The following is a 19,311-nucleotide window of genomic DNA, read 5'->3' on the forward strand; positions in this document are numbered from 1 at the left end:
AGTCACCCGCCTCCACCCCACCCCCCAAACCCATGGCAGACTTGGGCTTTGGGGAGGATAGTTTTTGGAGGGGGGATATCCAGGATTTTAATTTTGCATCCCTTTCTCTTACGTAGGAGCCCGCATTTTCAGGAGACTCCTATGCCCCGTACTCTCCCCGTGATAGTCTAATTCCTACCGCTACCTCCCCAAACCTGTGCCAAAGTTTGGCTTTGGGGAGGGAATTTTTTTGAGGGGGAATAGTCAGGTTAAAAAACCTTTTTTTAAAAAAATCCTTCTCTCCTTAAACAGGGGTACCTCTCCCCTCACCCCACTGGTTTTCAGGAATCTCTTGTGCCCTGTACCCAATTCCTACCCCCACTGTGGACCATCTCGTTCCTCTATCCCCACCCTATCCTCCATCTCTGAGCAGACCCAACCTTCCCCTGATGTCTCACCAGCAGGAAGTTCTTCATGATATCTCTCTCCCACACTTCTTGCTATGTCCACTGCTTAGTTTCAAAATGTGAAGAGGACCTTGGTCTCTAGCCATTTGTTCTGAACTGATTTCCTGATTCTTCATATGCCTCAGTTTCCCTGATGGGAAGATGGACAGGGGCACCCTGGGACAGGATCCTAAGGGCTCAGGCTCCCAGCTCAGGCCTGGACATTGCTGTGGGAGAAAAACAGTCATCTGAAGCCCCAGAGGGGAGGAGGGGCCAGGGAGTCAGAGTTACAGCAGGTCAGGGGCAGCCCTGAGGGGGCCGTGACTTGAGGGTGGCAGAGGAGGTGTAGTGGCGGAGAATCCAGTGGGTCGCATGGGCGCCATCGTCTCTCCCTTGCGTACCCTGCTCCCCCTGGAGAGGGGCAGCAAGCCTTGAGTTTTTCGAGAAGAATTAGGAGAAGGAAAAACCTGACAGCCTAGGAAAAAACAAGGCTCCGGAGCACGGTACTTTTAGCTGTGTGTAACTCAAGTCTAGCAAGAGATTGGCATGCTTGGCCTCACTCACAGGGCACCCAGCCCACTTCCTTTCCCAGCTCTTGGCCCTGTACTGACCGACCTTAGGGAACAGAGATGTGTCTGCGCCCAAGGCTAGATGGCAAGTGGGATGGACTCCTCTTGAGTGGCCGCATGTGCGGTGGAGGTCAAAGTGGGGCTAGGACGGGGATGGCGATGAGGCAGAGGACGCGGGCGCTCCCTGGATAGAGCAACTGGAGCAACTCGAGTTGGGGTGATGGAGGGAAGTGAGGCTGGACTTGGTGAGCTCTGATGTCCCAGGTTATGGGGTCCCAGGCCTGTCCACATCTGGAATCTACTCTGATGGAGGAAAGAGTCGAGAGCTTGAAGGGACCTTCACCCCAGGGCTTTGAAGTACAGAGAAAAGTGGCTGTGCCCAGGATCTTGTCATCACTTTATACTTAGCGCTTATCACACTTCCCGTTCCCCATGGCTGGGTACGAGGCTCCTTTTTGTAAAGTGCAGGACCAGAGACGTTCAGCAAATGCCAGAGTCACACAGCAGAGCAGGATCAGAGGCCACGGAGGAAATTTAGGCATCCTAGGCCTCCCAGACTTGGCTGGGAATTGAGTCACGGGAGAGCTAGAACGGAAACGGTGCACAGCCGAGACTCCGGTAGGGAGAGACTGTAAGCTCAGAGAGTGGCCGGTCGGGAGGTAGGCCACTCTCCTTCCCCACCGCCCACACACACCCTAGGCCAGACCGTTGGGGGTTGGGGCCTGAAGAAGACCCTGAGAGGGGACCGGAGGCCAGACTCCAAGCCACAGCCCTTCCCCCGCTTCCACTAGGCTGTCTAACCTCCCTCCCTCCTCCTGCAACCCGAGTCCCGGGCGGCGGGCCGGCGTATCGGGTGACCGCGGCGACGCAGCCACCAGCCACCGCCGTTCCTTGGCGGGGCTGCGCCGGCGGGGCCGCGCCAGGGAGGGGGCCAGAGAGAGGATGTGCACGGCGGCGCGCCGTGCCGCGCCAGGTGGAGTCGCGGTTACCGGGGCGACCGGGGCCCGGGCCCTCTCGGAGGCGGCGGCGGCGCCTCTCTCATTGCAGCAAAGGGCACCGGCGGCTGGGGCTGCGGAGGCGGCCGGGGGAGGGGAGAGCCCGGACGGGTGGAAGTAGGGGGCTGCCCTCCCTCCCCCGCCCGACGCGCGACCTGGGGCTGAGAACCCCGCGTATACACCTGTGGCCGCAGGTAAGGGGGAGCGGCTGCGGGGGCCGGGGTAGCCGCCTCGGGTTCCGTGGGGCGGGGGCACGGAGATGGGGGCCCTTCCCACGACTCTGAGAACGGTCTGGGGGTGGGGGGCCCGCAGGCCGTTGCGGTTCCGGATCCCTGAGAAACGCCCCCTCCCCTCCCCCATCTCGTTCTCAGCCTTCCGCAGGGGACCGGCCCCCACCCCGAAATGTGGCTGGCGTCCCCTCCCCCAGCCTCAGAAAGTCATGACCTTTCCGGGGTGCGCCCTTGCCCCGCCGCAACCCCCGCTCCCCAACATACACTCACTGCATTGGGAAGGGGTAGGAGGTGACCGTGTCGACGGGCACACAGGGGAGAGGGCCGGAGTAGTGCACGTGCGTCGCGGTGGGAGGCTGGCGCCCTCGGGGGCCGTTAAGGAGCCCCAGCCTGGCGGGGGCAAGGGAGGGGGGAGGCGAATGTTTACGTGGACGCGTGTTCACAAGAGTTGAAAGGTGGGTGTGTGCGCCGGTGCACGGAGAGCCAGGGGACTAGAGCGAGGGTGCGACCCATAGGTTGCCCTCCCTCTCCGAAGGATGCATCGTCTTCGGGGCTCGAGGTCAGGGAGGGGTCACGCACTCACCTAACCTACAGAGGACGTCTCCCCAGGGGAGGGGAGAGACCTCAGCTGGCTGGGCTAAGGCTCCCATGGGACACGGCCCCGCCCTCCCAGCGCACTGCGTGGGGGAGAAAGGACCAGCTGCAGGGGGGAGAGAAGAACCCCACCAAGGGCGCCTAGGGTGGAGGAGGGAGGGAGTTAACTCCTTAGCCCCCAGAGGGAAGCAGCTGTTTCCTCTTCTCAGCAGGGAGTTTGAGGACCCCCTGGCGCTGCTTCCTCGGGTCTCCAGGAAGCTCCCCTTCTCGCATTTCTGAAAGCCTGGTCCCTACAGAGTGGATGGGTTGGCTTCCATCTTATCCTCCTAGAACACCTCTCATTTTGCTCCAGCTCCTGTAAGACTCTTCCCTACAAGTGATGACCTGGAAGGGCCTCTCCTACTCAGCCCTTTCTTTTTTTCACTGTCTCACTGTCTTTTGGGAAGGTGAGACACCCCTCTCTGAGAATGGGGGAGGGAGACAGCTTTGCCCTAATACTGGAGGTTTTCACTTGGGTTGGCGAGCCAGACCTCTCTTGGGCCCTTCCTGCCCTCTGCCCTCCTTCCGGGGGTTTCTGGTGCTGGGAAATTCCCAGGGAAAAGACATGGAAGGCTGAGCTGTCCTGAGTGCCAGGAGATGGAAAGTGGTACCAGACTATGCAGAGACACCGCCTTCCACCTGTGGCTGGTCCTGTTTTCTTGACACTCATTCATGGCCAAATACTTGTTGAGCGCCTACTCTATACCAGGCACTGTGTGTGGCAGGATGGGAGGAACAGACAACCAGGAAGAGGGTGAGGAGTAAAGGGTGCTGGAGATTGGAGGAGAGTCCTACCTTAGCAAACAGAGGAGCCCTCCGCTCTTAGGCACCCAAGGCTGTCCCATGGGTTTAACACCCTGGAAAGAGACAGAGACGGGGGATAGACGGCATCCCCAAGGACCTCTCCCTACTATGGTTTTTCCCCTCCAAGGACACTGAGTTGCCAGGAGACTCTGTGCCTCCCTGCTGGTGGGGCCAGCCTGAAGGGGGAGGTGACAGAGGGGCGGGATTCTGTGTACTCGACCAGCCAGCGCCCGAAGCCCCAGGACTCTGATCTCAGCCTCACTCCAAGTCCACCAAGCACAAAAACAGCATCTCTTCCACCTTTACCCGCTAGTGGGGCCTGGCTGGCCTGTTCTGTGGCACTGATGCCACCCAGTCCTCTCCCCTGGCCCCAGCTACTGAGCCCTCCTTTCCAGGTCTGGCTGCCCCATGGATGTGCCCAGCGTTGCCTGAGGCAGGTCCAGGTTGAGGGCATGGCTAGCATGGCTGTAACCAGGCCCCATCCCTGTCCCCCTCCCAGAGACATGAGGTGGGCCCCAGCTGTCTGCACATACTGAGTCTGATGTGTTGACATTTGGGGCGGGGGGGGCCGGGGGGCGCATCTTCTGCTTCTTTTGAATCAGGAGTTCACCTACCTGCCACGTGATGTCTGGGACATCACAGGCATGGTACAGTGACCGAGGCGGCCAGAGGCGCCGTGACCTGGCTAGTGGGGGGAAGGAGGGGCGAGACTTTCTCTGTGTGTGTGTCTCTGCAGCTGGTGTGCGTGTATGTGTGTATGTATGTGTGAATGGGTATCCATCATGTCTCTGTCTGTTTCTGTGACTCCCTAGGGGCCAGGGGGCCCTCTGTGATTCTGCTTGTGGGAGTGTGTGTGAACAGGTCAGTGTCCTGGGCGGGCCGGGGGTGCATGTTTTGTATGAATGGGGTTGGTCCACGTTTGAATAGCTCTGTCTCTGAGTTTCTGTTTCTGGGGTTGTTTCTGACCATGGAGGGCTTTTCTCCAAGTGTTTGTGTCCCTTTGTGGGCGTGTCTTTGTTGCTCTGGGTGTGTTTGTGGCGATGTCATTACTGGAGGATGTCTGCGCGTCTGTACGCAGCTCTCCGTGTGGGGCCTGTCATTGCAGGGCGCTGTGGGTGGCCTGTGTGTACACGGTGTGATGGTGGTGGTGGATGAGGGGGTGTGATGGTGGTGGTGGATGAGGGACGGTGGCCTTCTCTGCAGAGCCGTCCGTCACCACTGGGGCTGCAGACATGACTCTCATCGTAAACCTTCCCCTGCCCTCTGCCTGGCTCTGCCTGCCCTGCCCCCCACCCCCTGCCATCACATGTCCACTCGCTCTGCTCTCCTTCCCCTCCCCAAGGCCACAGGCAGCTGTGGCTACAGCCTGGTACTCCAGTCCCCCCCCTCCCCTCCCCTCAGCACCTGTGGGCATCCCCTGACACCCAGACTTTGCTGTCCCCTTCCTCTGCCTCTCTTGGAGCAAATGCTGGGGGGAAAGGTGGGGACTGTGGCCCAGAGGGGATGGTCCTGGTGAGTAAACCTCTTCATCCTAGCCCTAGCCTGGCATCACCCCCACCCTAACGATCCGAAGCCTCCAGCCCAGCAGGGCCCCTCCCCACCTCCTTTCTGCCACTAAAGTATTCAGGTGGCACAGGACACCCCGCCGTGGTGTCCTCCCCCCATCAGGGACCCTTGGTGTCAGTCTCCTCTGCCAGTGGCTCTGAGGCCTAGGGAATCTTGTCTGTTGGTGCCAGGCGCCCCAGGGCCAGGCCATCTGCTGCCTCTGTCTTCCTGCTGAGGCTGGCACCGGTCAGCAGGGTGCCCTCGGCTTTGCCAAGAACCAATCCGGCCTCCGGGCCACTCCTCCCTTGTCCTTAGCCATCTGGAGGGGGCTTCTGGTCTCCAGGGAATGCAGGGTGGCTGTAGGTTATTGTGAATGAGGAGGAACCTGAGGCCCCCGTTCTAGGGGAGCAAGGAGCCCTCCCCTCTCATCTGTTCAACCACAGAACATTGCCGACACTCCCTTGCTGTCCATGGCTCCCCGTCCATTGCCTGGTGCTGTGGGGTGATGGGCATCTGTCCACTTTCCCTATAACCCAGGTCCATCGTGTTACACAGGCTTCCCTGCCCTGGGCTTGGCCCCCTGCCTCCCTCTTCCACTCCCTGCCCCATCAGCCCTCCTGGGGTCCCATCCCACTCAGTTTCACGCAAATACTTTCTGCTTGTCCAGCCAGTTAAGTCTCAGTTCTTTCGCTTGGCATTTAAGGGCGCTCCTCCGGCCCCAGGCCCTTCTTCGCAGCCTAACCTGCTACTTTCCCAGGCCCTGCGCCCCAGCCAAACTGAACTGTTCCCTCAACACCCCCTGCACACGCCTCCCCAGGCCCTCTGCTCAGCAGGCTCTTCCTCCCAACCTCTGACTGCTCATTTTTTAAAGACCCACCAAAAATGTTCATTTTTTAAAGACTCACCAAAAACGCCACCTCTTCCGGGAAGTTTTCCCTGGCCAGCCACAACCAGATGCCATTTCTCTGACCCTGCAGCTCCAATTCAGCTCTGCCAGTGTCTCACGTGTTCCCTGTATCATGGTCATCTGCGTCTTTTCCTGCCTGTAACTCTCTGAGGACAGTTACTGTGACTAGGTTACGTGGCTTATAAACGTCTGGAATGATGGTTCTCCCCTCCCGCAGCAGCAGGCCTGGAGCCCGCTCAGGGCCATCCCGGGCCTCTGTAGAGAATGGGATGTACCAGGCATGGCTTCCTTCCTGTTCCTGGGAGGGTGGAGGGCCCATGTCCCAGGGCTGAGTCCTGAGCGCCAAGGGTCTCTAACCTGCCCCTGGCCCTACTCTCTCCTCCCAGCGCCCCCGCATAACCATCTCTTCTCTTATTTCCATCAGCAGCCAAACTACTGGAGTTTCAAGGTCAGTGTGTGGTGCTTCTGCGTCCGTGACAACCGCATGTGCTCTCCCGCCCCTGCCCCTCCCTGCACATGCTTTGCACAAAGTTGTGCATCTGCAAGGGACCGTCTGGTGTGGGTGGTGGGTGTGGGACTGCAGGCTGGGTCTGCTGCTTTGAGAGAGCCTGGGTTCGCCTGCCAGGGGCTTGTGGATCCAGTGTGGGAGTTTGTGCCACCCGTGCTGGGGATCTGGGCTGGGGACGCTCAGGCTTCCCCAGGACGTAAAGAGCATTTGGGAATGAGAGAGGCATTTTCCCCAGCCTGGAGGGACTGCTGGCTCCAGGGGACGGAAGTGGACCCCGTGATTTTATTGAGGGCCTTGTTCTCTGAACTCAGACTTCATCTTCCAGGGAGGCCCCGTGACTATAATGGGCCCCTCATCCCTTTCTTACTTTCCACTGTGGGGAAGCTGGTCAGTGCCAGGCAAGAGACGCACAAACTTACACCCCCAAACCCATTGCCCAAGTGGAGGGCTGGGCTCAGGGACGGTGTCTTCCTGCCTCCTCTGGAGAGTTTGGACCATCCACAGCTGGAGAGATGTCTGTCCCCTCCAGGGGCATCCTGCTGACCCCCAAGGGAGCACGCTCCTGGACCTCCTCTTCTCTGGCACCAGGCTCAGAACTGAACTGAGTTAGACTGCTGCTTGCGTCCTGGAGTCTCTGGTCCCTCAAATCCTGGGCACCATGACAGGGGGTGGGAGGTATACATTCCAGACTCCCCCAGTGTCATCTTTTTTTTTTTTTTTTTGCGGTACATGGGCCTCTCACTGCTGTGGCCTCTCCCGTTGTGAGGCACAGGCTCCGGACGCGCAGGCTCAGCAGCCATGGCTCACGGGCCCAGCCGCTCCGCGGCATGTGGGATCTTCCCAGACCGGGGCACGAACCCGTGTCCCCTGCATTGGCAGGCGGACTCTCAACCACTGTGCCACCAGGGAAGCCCACCCCCCAGTGTCTTCTTGCTCCAAACATCTTGTTTGCATGCATCCTCCCAGAGAAAAGTTCTTGAATCAGAGAATCACGGAATTGTAGTCGTGGCATCAGGCATATAGCCTTTCTGGAGGAAGCAGTAGAGCATAGGGGTTCAATGCACGCGGCCAAGGGCCAGGCTGCCTAGTGGTGAATTCCAGTCTGCTACTAACTAGCTGGGTGACCTGGGGCAAGTTCCATAATTCTCTGAGCCTTGGTTTCTCCTCCATAAAATGGAACCGTATCTACATCATAGAGTTGTTGTAAAGGTAGAAGAAACACGAGACTGCCTGTCTTAAGCACAGTGCCTGGCTCATGGCGAGCCTTACCTCATTAGCTATTAGCATCCTGGAATCACCTTGGGAACTTGTCAAAAACCTTGAACCCCAGGCTCCAAGCCCCAGAGATTCAGAGTTAGTGAATGTGGGGCACTGGAAAGAGTGTTTTTAAAAGCTCCCAAGTGATTCTGTCCTAGCCTGTGGACAGCTTTTGGGAATCTCAGATCCTAGTCTGACTGCCCCACTCAGGGTTCCGTCTGCCTGATCTCTGACCAGGAGTCATCGGTTCCTCACTGGAGCATCTCCAGGGACCGGTGCTCACTGCGTCCGATCTTTGGGAAGCCCTTTCCTATCTTTGGAGAGCTCCGCTTAAATTACTGTTTTGTTCTCTTGCCATCTCCCTCTAGTCAGGAAGTCCTTCTGGATGTCTCACTGTTTTTCTGCTCTGTTGTCCCAGCCCAGGGCTGGAGAGACATGCTAATGGGCTTTCTCTCTTCTCAAGAGGGTTTTCTACAAAGGCTGTGAGAATGGAAAGGCGCCCAGGAGGCCAGGATGGAGACAGGAACCGGTGGGGCAGGGAATGTGGGCATCTCTTCTCGCAGGGTTCCCTGGGCAGCCTTCTCAGTCCCTAGGATCCCTGCCCCTCCTTCATTCTGGCCCTTGTTCCATCTTCTTATTGGCAACTCACTTGTGCCCCCCAGGCACCGTGGCCACCTCCTACTCTTCATCCCTGCTAGCTGCCTCATTTTGCCTGAATTCTGTAGCCCTTCATCCATACTAGCCTGGCAACCACTGACCTTCCAGTTGCCTGGCAACCTCATGACCACCAGACCAGGCCTGGTTCCCCACACTGGGAAGAGAGAAGGGCGTAGGCCAGCACTGGTGATCAGCCTAGAACTGAGCTGCAGGGTCCAAAGTCTGGGCACAGGCATTCCCCCAGTGGGTCCAGTTGCTACGCTGCCTCCCTCCTCCCCAGAACCATGCCCACCCGCTGGTCAAGGCATTGTGCTTGAGGCTGGATGCCCGCTAATGTCCCCAAATCTGACCTGCTGTATCTCCAAGCCCTTGAGGACACTTTGGGGACAGCTGGGCACACTGTCCATCAGAGGAATATGTTCTCTCTTTTCGAGAGTGCTAATCCGACTGGAACATTAAATTGAGTTAATAAGAAGATGGAGATTAATTAGGGTTTAATCAGGACTTGGGGATGGAGGGAGCTGAGGAGGAGAATAAATACTTCCTTTTTAGAGACACTTTTACTGTTTTTAAAAAAATTATAAAGATGATACATTCTGATTGTGCAAAGTTCACCCAGCAGAGAAATGTATAAAGTAGAAAGGGAATGCTCTGTCTCAACCCCAAGATAACCAGTGTTAATGGTTTTGAATGATTTGTTGCTGTTGAAGATAGGCAATATATTTTATAGAAAAATACAATTGGGCAACATGATTTTTTTCTTGATAACATGTATATGTGTGATACAGCTAATATATATATAACGTTACATAACAGGGAATGATGTAGGTCTGATTCAGTATCTTTCTCCCTTAAATAGATGGGTTTCTGACAGCAGCCAGGTTTGAGGGGAGGGGCTAGAGCAGACTGGCAGGAGCTGTGGCCCTGAGTGACAGCCCCAGCTTTCAGCCAGAAGTAGGCTCTTGAAGTGCGATTGAAATCAGGGTGTCCCCTCTCCCAAGGAGAGAGTAATCGAGCTGTCCCTGGGGCAGGGAGTGGTCACTGGGTGACAGCCTTCCCTGGCCCCAGCCAGGTATCACCCTCAGCTGTGGCTTTGGGGCAAGGGGCTACTATGTTGGTACTGGAGGAGGCTTTTCTGGGAGGCTAGCCAGGCAGGTTGGCTGTGTGGCAGCGTGTGCCATGCAGGGAGGGGCTGAGGCCTGGCACTTATGCCATGTGCTCGTGTGGGCTGAGCATGTGCACTGCATGTACTAGGCAGGTAGTCTGTGCGAAACTGGGGTCCACCTGGCTTTGGGAGGTTTGGGGTGGTCCTCCCAGTCACTCTAAGTCCAGGACATTGTTCCCAGCTCTGTGAGGGCCCATACCTCCCAGAGCTGGGATCCTGGGGTCCCTAGCTCTCTGCTTTCTCCCTGCTTCCCGCCCCCACCCCAACCCTCTGAACTCCACGAAGGATAAGTTGTTCATCGCTCGCGAATCCGCCGCTTAATTAATGTCTGGAACTAATGCCCCAATTTGCTCAACGATTCTGCGGCTCACCTCGGTGACACATTTGTGTTCTTGTTGTCCTTTGGAATCTTAAAATAGCAGGTGTGCCCATGGCTCCCGCTCAGGTGGTTTCTTGTCTGGCTTCCCAGGGTGCCTGAGTCCTTTGCCCACTCCTTACCTGCTGGGTGTCCCAGGGAGGCCAAGGCCCCAAGAGGTTGGGGAACTCTCCTGCAGCCACACAGCGAGTCTGGAATCCAGGAGACCCTCCGGGGTGTGTGTGTGTGTGTGTGTGTGTGTGTGTGTGTGTGTGTGTGTGTGTGTGTGTGTGTGTATGTGTGTGTGTGTCTCACTGGCTGGTTGGCTGGGGCTCCCTGGGCCTGGATGGGGGTAATGGGCAGAGTGAAGGGGTCATTCCTGGTTCCTCTTGCCCCGCCCTGCCCCTGCAGACCCGCAGCTCGCGCCACACTCAGGGAGCCCAGCCTGGGCTGGCAGACCAGGCGGCCAAGCTGTCGTACGCCTCCGCTGAGTCACTGGAGACCATGTCGGAGGCGGAGCTGCCCCTGGGCTTCAGTAGGATGAACCGCTTCCGACAGAGCCTGCCCCTCTCCCGCTCAACCAGCCAGACGAAGCTGCGCTCTCCAGGTACTGCCTGTCCATCTTCCCTCCAGGCTACTGGCTCCTCCCTCTTCTCTGCTCACCCTGGAACCCTCTCCAGCCCCTTTATCACTCCCTCTCTCCTCAACCATCTTTCTAGTAAGCCTCTGGCTCCCTTCCCCCATACCCATCTTCCCCCCTCCCCCCAGCAATCTCCTCCCCACAAGGCCTCTCCCTCCTCTGTGGCTCCCTTTCCAACTTTCCTCCACTTCTCTCTTCCCTCACTTCTCTCTCCCTCAGCACCTCCTGCCCTGTCCCTCTCTCTCCAAGCCTCCTCTCTCCCTTAGGCTTCTCTCTCACCCCCTTCAGCAGCCCCCCTTTCCTTCATCTCCTCCCTTCTCACCTCTCTCCCCCAAAGCAACCACTCACTCTCAGTTTCTGCCCCACCTGCTCCTGCCCCCAATCCCATTTCCTCATCCAGACTCCAACCTGCCTGGGGTCGAGGAGGTGCCTTAAGGGGCCGGCAGCATGAGGAGTGCCTGGGTGCACCTGCACTCCGGGGCGGCATCCGGCCTCAGACCCTGCCTCTGCGGGACCAGCGCGGCTCCCCAAGGCTCCCCGGGCCGCCGGCGTGGCGGTGATAGCGGCCCTGACAGCGAGGGCGGCGTCTCCTTCGCAGGGGTGCTGTTCCTGCAGTTCGGGGAGGAGACTCGGCGCGTGCACATCACGCACGAGGTCAGCAGCCTGGACACGCTGCACGCACTCATCGCGCACATGTTCCCGCAGAAGCTCACCATGGGCATGCTGAAGTCGCCCAACACAGCCATCCTCATCAAGGACGAGGCTCGCAACGTCTTCTACGAGTTGGAGGACGTCCGGTGGGCGTGGCCCCGGGGGGGGGAATGGGGTGGGCCTCCCCATACTCCTCCTCTGAGGGGGGGTTCGACACCGCAGGTCATTCCCCAGCCCCCTCCTGACCCAACCTCAGCCGTAACCCCTCTCCTCCCGGAGCCCTACCGCCCCGCCCCCTTCTTCGGTCATCCCGGCCCCACCCCCTCCCTTTAAATCATCCACCCCTGCTGATTGGCCTTGGCTTGAGCTAACCTGAAAATGGCTCGTGAGGCCGAGGAGGTGTACGGGGTGGAAGCTGCTGAGTGTGTGTGTGTTGGTGGCAGGCAGTCCGAGGCACGAGATCCACTGAGCAGGGAGTTAGGAAGGGGTTGGGGCTCGCGGCCCTTCTTGGCCACCCCTCTTCCGTCTGCCTGGAGTAGCTTCCTCTCCTCGTCACAGGGCTGGGGGATGGTGACCCTCTGCACCCCTCCCGCCCCCAGGGACATCCAGGACCGCAGTATTATCAAGATCTATAGGAAGGAGCCACTCTACGCCGCTTTCCCTGGCTCACACCTCACCAACGGGGACCTCCGGGTATGGCTGGGGAGGCCCCGGGCATTGGGGAGGCTGGGCAGATGGGGTCCAGGAGCACAGAGTCTAGTCACTTGTCACCAGGGACAGCTTTGGAGAAGGGAATGTGGAGGCTGAAGCAGAGGGTGGCCTCCATTAATTGTGGAGTCATGGAGGAGTCCTTCCCCTCATCTGCCACTTTCCCCTCTTGTCCGATCAGATTTCTCGAACCCGCCTCTAAATATTCTAGGAGACCTCTCTCAGGAGCCACCCCTTACCTTTTCGCTTCCCATCCCCCACCATAGGGTGGGCTGGGGGTCGCTCCTCTGGTGCCTCTCCCTCCACCACTTCTTCCTCCGTGCTGAGAGCCCTGAAGGGAAAGGGGCCCAAGATGCAGCAGGAGGGTGGGAAGGCAGAGAACAGAAGGGACTTCCTAAGCGTCAGGGGGGAGCTGCTGGCTCAAGTAAGAAGCAAGGGATCCCCCTTTGTGACCAGCCCTGTCCGGTTCGGGGGCTGTGTTCTGCACAGAGAGAGATGGTGTATGCGTCGCGGGAGTCGTCGCCCACGCGGCGCCTCAACAACCTGTCGCCCGCGCCGCACCTGGCCTCCAGTTCGCCGCCGCCGGGGCTACCGTCGGGGCTGCCGTCGGGCTCGCCGTCGCGCTCGCGCCTATCGTACGCCGGGGGGCGCCCGCCCTCCTACGCCGGCAGCCCCGTGCACCACGCGGCCGAGCGGCTGGGAAGCGCCCCCGCCGCCCCGGGCGTTAGCCCGAGCCCCAGCGCCATCCTGGAGCGGCGCGATGTGAAGCCGGATGAGGACCTGGCGGGCAAGGCGGGCGGCATGGTGCTGGTGAAGGGCGAGGGCCTCTACGCCGACCCCTACGGGCTGCTCCACGAGGGCCGCCTGAGCCTGGCCGCGGCCGCCGGCGACCCATTCGCCTACCCGGGCGCCGGTGGCCTGTACAAGCGCGGCTCGGTGCGCTCACTCAGCACTTACTCGGCCGCTGCGCTGCAGTCCGACCTGGAGGACTCACTGTATAAGGCGGCGGCCGGAGGCGGCCCGCTCTACGGCGACGGCTACGGCTTCCGCCTGCCGCCCTCGTCGCCGCAGAAGCTGGCCGACGTGGCTGCGCCCCCCGGGGGCCCCCCACCGCCGCACAGCCCCTACTCGGGGCCGCCCAGCCGCGGCTCGCCGGTGCGCCAGTCCTTCCGCAAGGACTCAGGCTCCTCGTCTGTCTTCGCCGAGAGCCCCGGAGGCAAGACCCGCAGCACCGGGGGCTCCTCGACGGCTGGAGTCCCCCCTCCCGAGCTCTTCCCCGGGCCTGGGGAGCGCCCGCTCGTGGGGTTCGGGCCGCCTGTGCCAGCCAAGGACACGGAGACCAGGTGAGGGACGCTGGCGAGGCCCGGGGCTGCGCGGGTGGGGTGGGGAGAGGGGACACGGCAGAGTCCGTGGCAGGTTGTGTCCTGGACTCTCAGACCCGGGAATCCTTATAGACCCGGAGTAGCCTTGAGGGGTCGCCAAAGTAACTTGCCGTGGCAGGGAAGGCACTGGAAAGACGTTTCATCTGCAAAGCCTGAGAGCTGGATGAGAGGGCCCCAGACAAGGACCCTGGAGACCTGGGTTTGCATCCGGTCCCTGAGCCTCAGTTTCCCCAATTGATATTGAGGCTGAAGTAGAACTCTTTATTTAGTGCCTTTCCTGCTCAGACACAGAATGTGCCGCCATGAGAGCTGTCCAGCACAGGGCCGGCTGAAGTCCACTGGGGAGGGGGTGCTGGTAAGAAGTGGGGATGGGGAGAGAGGCACATTTCTTTAAGTAGCCTCCGAGCTGGGGAACTCTTGCCCATCATTCAGCTCTCTGCTAAGGGTGCAAGGCTGGAGGAGGTAACCAGGGCACTGAGCTGCCCCCCTCTGCCCTCAAGCAGCACTGCTAAGAGGTGAGAAGAAACGATTCATTCACACAGCTTTCTTGTGGCCTGTGTGCCAGGCACTGCACTGGCCACTGTTTATGCCAAGCTGAGCAAACACGGTTCCTGCCCTGCCTAGTGAGGGAGACACAGCAAAAAATACTTGTTCTTCCCTTGGGAGGGTGTACTCCTCAAGGCTGTTGGGGACTCTGGGATGGCTTCAGAGGAGAGGGTAGGGAGGAGGGCATACTGGCAGGGGGAATACATGTGCAGAGACCCAGAGTGACCTGGGTGGGGCCCATTAGGGAGCCAGTGATGAGAGATGAGTCTGGAGAGGGAGGGGGTGACTGTCAGACAGGGAAGGGCCTTTCCAATGTTGGGGGTGGGCTGTGGACCCTTAGGCAGTGGGACCCTTTGAACTGTCTATGCGCTGGTGGCTGGGGAGGGAATGGTATTTCCTCTAATTATCCATCTTAGGAATGGGGCGCTGGGCAGGAGGGACCCCATGCCCAGAGATGGGGTTGCTCAAAGCCACCGTCTTCCCCAGGGAGCGCATGGAGGCCATGGAGAAGCAAATTGCTAGCCTCACTGGCCTGGTGCAGAGTGCCCTACTGCGAGGCTCGGAGCCAGAGACCCCCAGGTGAGGTGTTTCTCCCAGCACCACTGCCCAGGCATGTGGGTGGGCAAGAGGGAGGGAAGGCGAGCAGCAGGAGCCCTGGGCTCAGCTCAGCCAAGGTCTCATCATTTTGCCCTGGGTGAATCGCCTCCCTTCTCTGGGACTCCATCCTGAGATCAGGGGGCTGGAGGAGTTTATGTTAAGGTCTCACCCAGCTTTGACAGTCTGGGGCCTGGACCCCCTGATGGCCATCTTTCCCCTGTGCCACAGTGAGAAGATTGAAGGCTCCAATGGAGCAGCCACCCCCTCAGCACGTGAGTGATCCTTCTCCCCTCCCCCACAGGTTCTTGCCCTCTCTGAGCCTCCGATTCCTAATCTGTAAAGTGGCTACATCACCAGGCTTCAGTGGATAAATGAGTAGTCACCTTAGAACAAGATGCCTTCGCTCCGGCGCTTTGCTCCTCGCAGAGGGCTGACCACTAGTTGGGGCAGGGAGCCAGAGCCACGTCTCTCTGTGGCTGCTGTGTGGGGTCAGGAGTGGGGAGGACTTTACCCCAGGCTCACGATTTATTCCCTTTCTCCCGTCCTCGTGGTCCCTGTCTGCAGCCTGCGGGTCAGGCAGCCGGAGCAGCGGGGCCACCCCAGTGTCCGGCCCTCCCCCGCCCTCGGCCAGCAGCACGCCTGCGGGGCAGCCCACTGCCATCAACCGTTTGCAGATGCAGCTACACCTGCGTGGCCTGCAGAACAGCACCAATGACCTGCGCAGCCAGCTTCAGCAATTGCGGAAGCTCCAGGTACCACCCTCTCCGGGGCCTCGCCCTGTATCCCGCTTCCTCAAACCCCGCCCCCTCAAACCCCGCCCCGCCAGAACCCGCCCACGAAACTCCTTCCTGCGAGTCTGCCCCATCCCGAGGCCCTCCGCCGCTCACTGGGTTGCTCTCCGAAACCCTCCTCGAACTCTCGCCACCTCGCTGAGTCTCTACTCCCTCACCAAGCCCCCATCCCTCGCCCGGGTCCCCCTCACTGAGCCCTCTTGCCCCTTTCCTTAATCCTCACCGCTCTCCTGAAGCCCCAATGCACCTCACTGAGCCCCCTTCTCCGGTCAGTATCCCTCAGGGCAGTCCCTGTCCCTTCCTGCCCCGCATTCTCTACCCCCTTCCCTCCCTTGGGCGGAAGCCCTTCCCCCAGATCCCCTCAGCTCTCCCTTCCTCAGCCCACACAGTCTTCCCGGGCCCGCCCCGCCTGGCAGATGGTCCCACCAGTCAGGAGCCTGGCATCGCTGTGCCCGCTCCTCGAGAGTATCCCAGGGCCCGTCAGGTGAGAATAATGAGTAGAGACAGGCTGGAGAGGGGGCAGAGAGTTGCCATCTGGGCAATGGGTAAGATCTCGCCCACCCCCACCTTTGCCCCAACTCGGCCTTAGAACTCGGTTTTCCCGGCGCATCCACGGAAGCTCTATCAAACCCCAGTGCTTGAGTCCTTCATCGAAGCCATAGCCATGCAGCCGCAAGGTGGGCAGGGGCCTATGTAGGGCCACCCCTTGCCCCCCAAATATCCGCTATCCCGTTCTCCTGCCTCAATATTTACCCAGAACGAAACATTTTCCTCCGCCCCCCACCATCTCGCTGCAGCTAACCGCCACAGCCATGCAGCTGCACCTTCTGCAGGGCCCAACTTGGCACTCCTCCCTCCACTATCCCAGGCCGTTCTCCTCCTGCCTCTATTCTTCCCCAGAACTAAGCCCTCGGCCTGTGCGCCCCCCCCGCCATCCCACCCTTTCACTGCTGCTCACGGCCACAGCCGAGCATTGGTATCTTCCATGGAGCTTGCCCCGCGTCGGGCTCTCCTCTGCCTGCCTCCTCCTAGCCCTCTCCCGGCTGCGCGCCTCCGTTCCCTCCCACCCGCGTCCATCGGTCCATCTGCGTCCCGCAGCTACAGAACCTGGAGTCTTTGCGCGCGCTGCTGAAGGGCACGGAGGCGGAGCTGAGCATGCGCGTGTCGGAGGCGGCGCGGCGGCAGGAGGACCCGCTGCAGCGGCAGCGCACCCTAGTGGAAGAAGAGCGGCTGCGCTACCTCAACGACGAGGAGCTCATTACCCAGCAGCTCAAGTGAGGCGGGGCCCAGCTTTGGAGGGAGGGCTGGGGGTGCGACCTGGGTGGCCGGCAACCTGGTTTCACGGGGAGGCGAAGCTCCCTTCCTTCTGAATCACAGGTGACGTTCTGAAGCCTGATTTCCTTCTCCTCTGTGGCCTGATTTCTCTGTGACCCACAAACCTTTGACCATCTGGCACAATTCCTGTTTTCTTTTTTTCTGGCTTGATGCCTGCTTTTGCTATAGTCTTGCTTCCTAACGGTCCACAGTCTGGCTTCCCCGTGGCCTGCAGCCTTACTCTCACGCGTCCAGCTGCCCGATGTCACTCTGCCCTCTGCCTGCTTTCATTCTGGCCTGTGACCCGTGCAAACTGACCCTCGAGTATTCAAGTGGAGCTTTCAGATGTGGCCAGCTTAGTGCTGACCAGTCACGGTCACCACCACTCCAATTCTCTGATCTCTGAGACCAGGTATAGCCAAGGAGAACCCTCCCCCCGTCCTAGTGCAGCTGAAACAGGGCTCCAGGAATAGAGAACACCCCACCCCCAAATGCTTAGACATGGAAGGGTTAACAGAAGACAGTCCTCTGCTCCAAATTTAACAAATGGCTGTCTGGCCAAGATTCGATTGTCTGGCACCATTGAAGGGAGAAGCTGCCTGCCGCTGTCCATCCAGTGAGTGAGCGGCCCCAGCCCACTGCAGCCTTCCCTGGTCAGTCCCTGGGGTCTGAGACAGAGGCCCTGCTCCTCCATCTGGTCTCCCTCTAGGTGGTTCAGGGCACAAGGGGCCTGAGGTCCAGCTCCAGCACTGAGAGGCTGTTTGATCACGATAGTTTTTGCCCTTCTCTGCACTTCAGCTTCTTCACCTGTGCCCCGTATTAAGATTTTCGCAATTCTTCCCAGAGAGGACTTGGGTTCTACTGGTCAGCGACTCGGAGCCAGGGAGGCTGCTCAGAGGAGCCCAGCTTTCTCACCAAGCTCATAATTGGCTGTATCACTTGCAAGGGGCTACTTGAAAAGGGTCCCTGCTCCTCAGTCTTGGGCGCACAGCCTATAAGTACATGTGCTTTTCAGAGATGCACAGGGCAAAGATTCTCATGACCCCTTGTGGCTGAGATGAAATAAGGAGCCATCCCACTTGGAAATAAGCTGGTGGCAGCCACTGCATCACCCCTAGTGTGACAGCTGAGTGTCAACTCTTGTCAGATCTCCAAGTAGACTGATGGCTGCCAACCCCCTTACCCAGGGAATTCCATTTACTCAACGTTCCTGTCCCCTTTTTGCCCCTTTTTATTCAGCACAGAGGAGCGGGGTTGGAATTTTCAAAAGGAACTTTACTGAGACATTAAAGGAAAATAAAAGGAAATATAAAAGTACAGAGGCAGAAGGGATGAAAGGATGTATTTATGCTCCTGTCATATGAGTGTCTGGTCCTCAGCTTCCTGGGGGCCTCAGTTCTCCAGGAGTACACAGACGCCCTACCCGCTGCCCTGTTATCAAACCCATTGCTCAGACTGCTCACTTGAGAGAGCTTGGGGGCTGATATATGCTTCCGGCAGGATTCTCCATCTGCTTCGAAAGGAGTTCCTGCCCTTTTTTGGGTGGGGCCTGGGCTGCACACCAGCACTGCAGTGGCTTTGGCCTGGCCAGGGGGACGTCCCTGCCCAGCTCCCGTAGCCTCCTGGCATTAAGTCAGCCAGCAGGCCCCCTGCTGTGGCTGCAGCCCCTGGACACTCGCTCTTGCTCGGCCTCACTCTGCCCCTTCCTTTAGCCCCCTGGCATCTTGCTGGGAGTAAAGGCTGATTCGGTGTTTCACTCCACTTGGCTCGCTCACTTGACCTTCTAGCCAAGCGCTTGAGTGCTGTCTAGACATTGCCCTTAGGGAAAGCCTCTGCTGACTGAGACCTTTTGGCCTCTGGAGCATAATGTGACCCAACCCAGGACCAGCTCTGTAAGCATGTGACCTGTGTAATCGCACAGGGCCCCATGCTTGGGAAGGCCCATGCTTGGTTTAATGCTCTGCTGTCACTGTCTTGAAATTCTTAATTTTTAAACTAGGGGCAAAATCTTCATTTCGCTTTGGGACCCCCAAATTATATAGCTGGCTCTATCCTGACCCTTACCTCTCAACTCCTCTAGAACTAAACCTGGGTCTGGAAACCCCACTACGTTCTGATCCCAGTGCCTAGACTTGGGCTGGTCTGGACTCACTTGCAGAGCCTGCCCAGGTTATGGGCCCCCAAACTTTGGCAGATGGTAATGATCAGAAAATCGAGGTGCTAATTGAGCCTAAGGCAGGCCTTGTCCCTTCTGCCTGAGAGTTGCAGTGTTATTTCCTCCTGAAGGCTTACCTGAGTGCCCTTCCTCTGCAGAGTGATGTTTGAGAGTGACCATTTTACAAAACTGGCCCACCCTGAGCCAGTCAGGTTATCACACACATCAAAAGAGAGTTGTTCTTTCGCGTGTGGCGGAGGGAAGGCTGGGTGGGACAGTGGGTGGGTGTGGGGTGATGTTAGTCCAGTGTGGGAGGGAGATGCAGCAGAACCCAATGGCTGAAGTCAGACAGGAGTAGATCCTGCTTTGCCACAAAATAGTTGTGTGACCTTGGACAGGTTAGTTAATCTCTCTGAGCCTTTTTTTTTTTTTTAATGCCAAAGCCCATTGTTAGGGTAGCTTAGTTAGGGTAGCTAA

General features: G+C 58.9%; 1 protein-coding gene across 23 annotated transcripts in view; it reads left to right on the top strand.

Annotated features, from left to right (window-relative positions):
* The window catches only part of SRCIN1 (SRC kinase signaling inhibitor 1), a 67,692-nt gene that overhangs the window by 27,793 nt on the left and 20,588 nt on the right, over nucleotides 1-19,311 (top strand). For 9 of the 23 annotated variants that reach the window (XM_049702695.1, XM_049702694.1, XM_049702685.1 and 6 more), the window contains 9 exons: nucleotides 6,533-6,556; nucleotides 10,462-10,657; nucleotides 11,289-11,487; nucleotides 11,941-12,034; nucleotides 12,506-13,392; nucleotides 14,464-14,556; nucleotides 14,803-14,846; nucleotides 15,139-15,326; nucleotides 16,464-16,639. In XM_049702695.1, the coding sequence (XP_049558652.1) occupies nucleotides 6,533-6,556; nucleotides 10,462-10,657; nucleotides 11,289-11,487; nucleotides 11,941-12,034; nucleotides 12,506-13,392; nucleotides 14,464-14,556; nucleotides 14,803-14,846; nucleotides 15,139-15,326; nucleotides 16,464-16,639 (1,901 nt within the window). Of the gene's footprint in view, nucleotides 1-46; nucleotides 2,184-6,532; nucleotides 6,557-10,461; nucleotides 10,658-11,288; nucleotides 11,488-11,940; nucleotides 12,035-12,505; nucleotides 13,393-14,463; nucleotides 14,557-14,802; nucleotides 14,847-15,138; nucleotides 15,327-16,463; nucleotides 16,640-19,311 lie in introns of those variants that run through there. The other 14 variants (XM_049702688.1, XM_033410753.2, XM_033410756.2 and 11 more) reach the window with 9 other exon arrangements.

This window comes from Orcinus orca, chromosome 19 (assembly GCF_937001465.1).
Source record: "Orcinus orca chromosome 19, mOrcOrc1.1, whole genome shotgun sequence".
NCBI lineage: Eukaryota > Metazoa > Chordata > Mammalia > Artiodactyla > Delphinidae > Orcinus > Orcinus orca.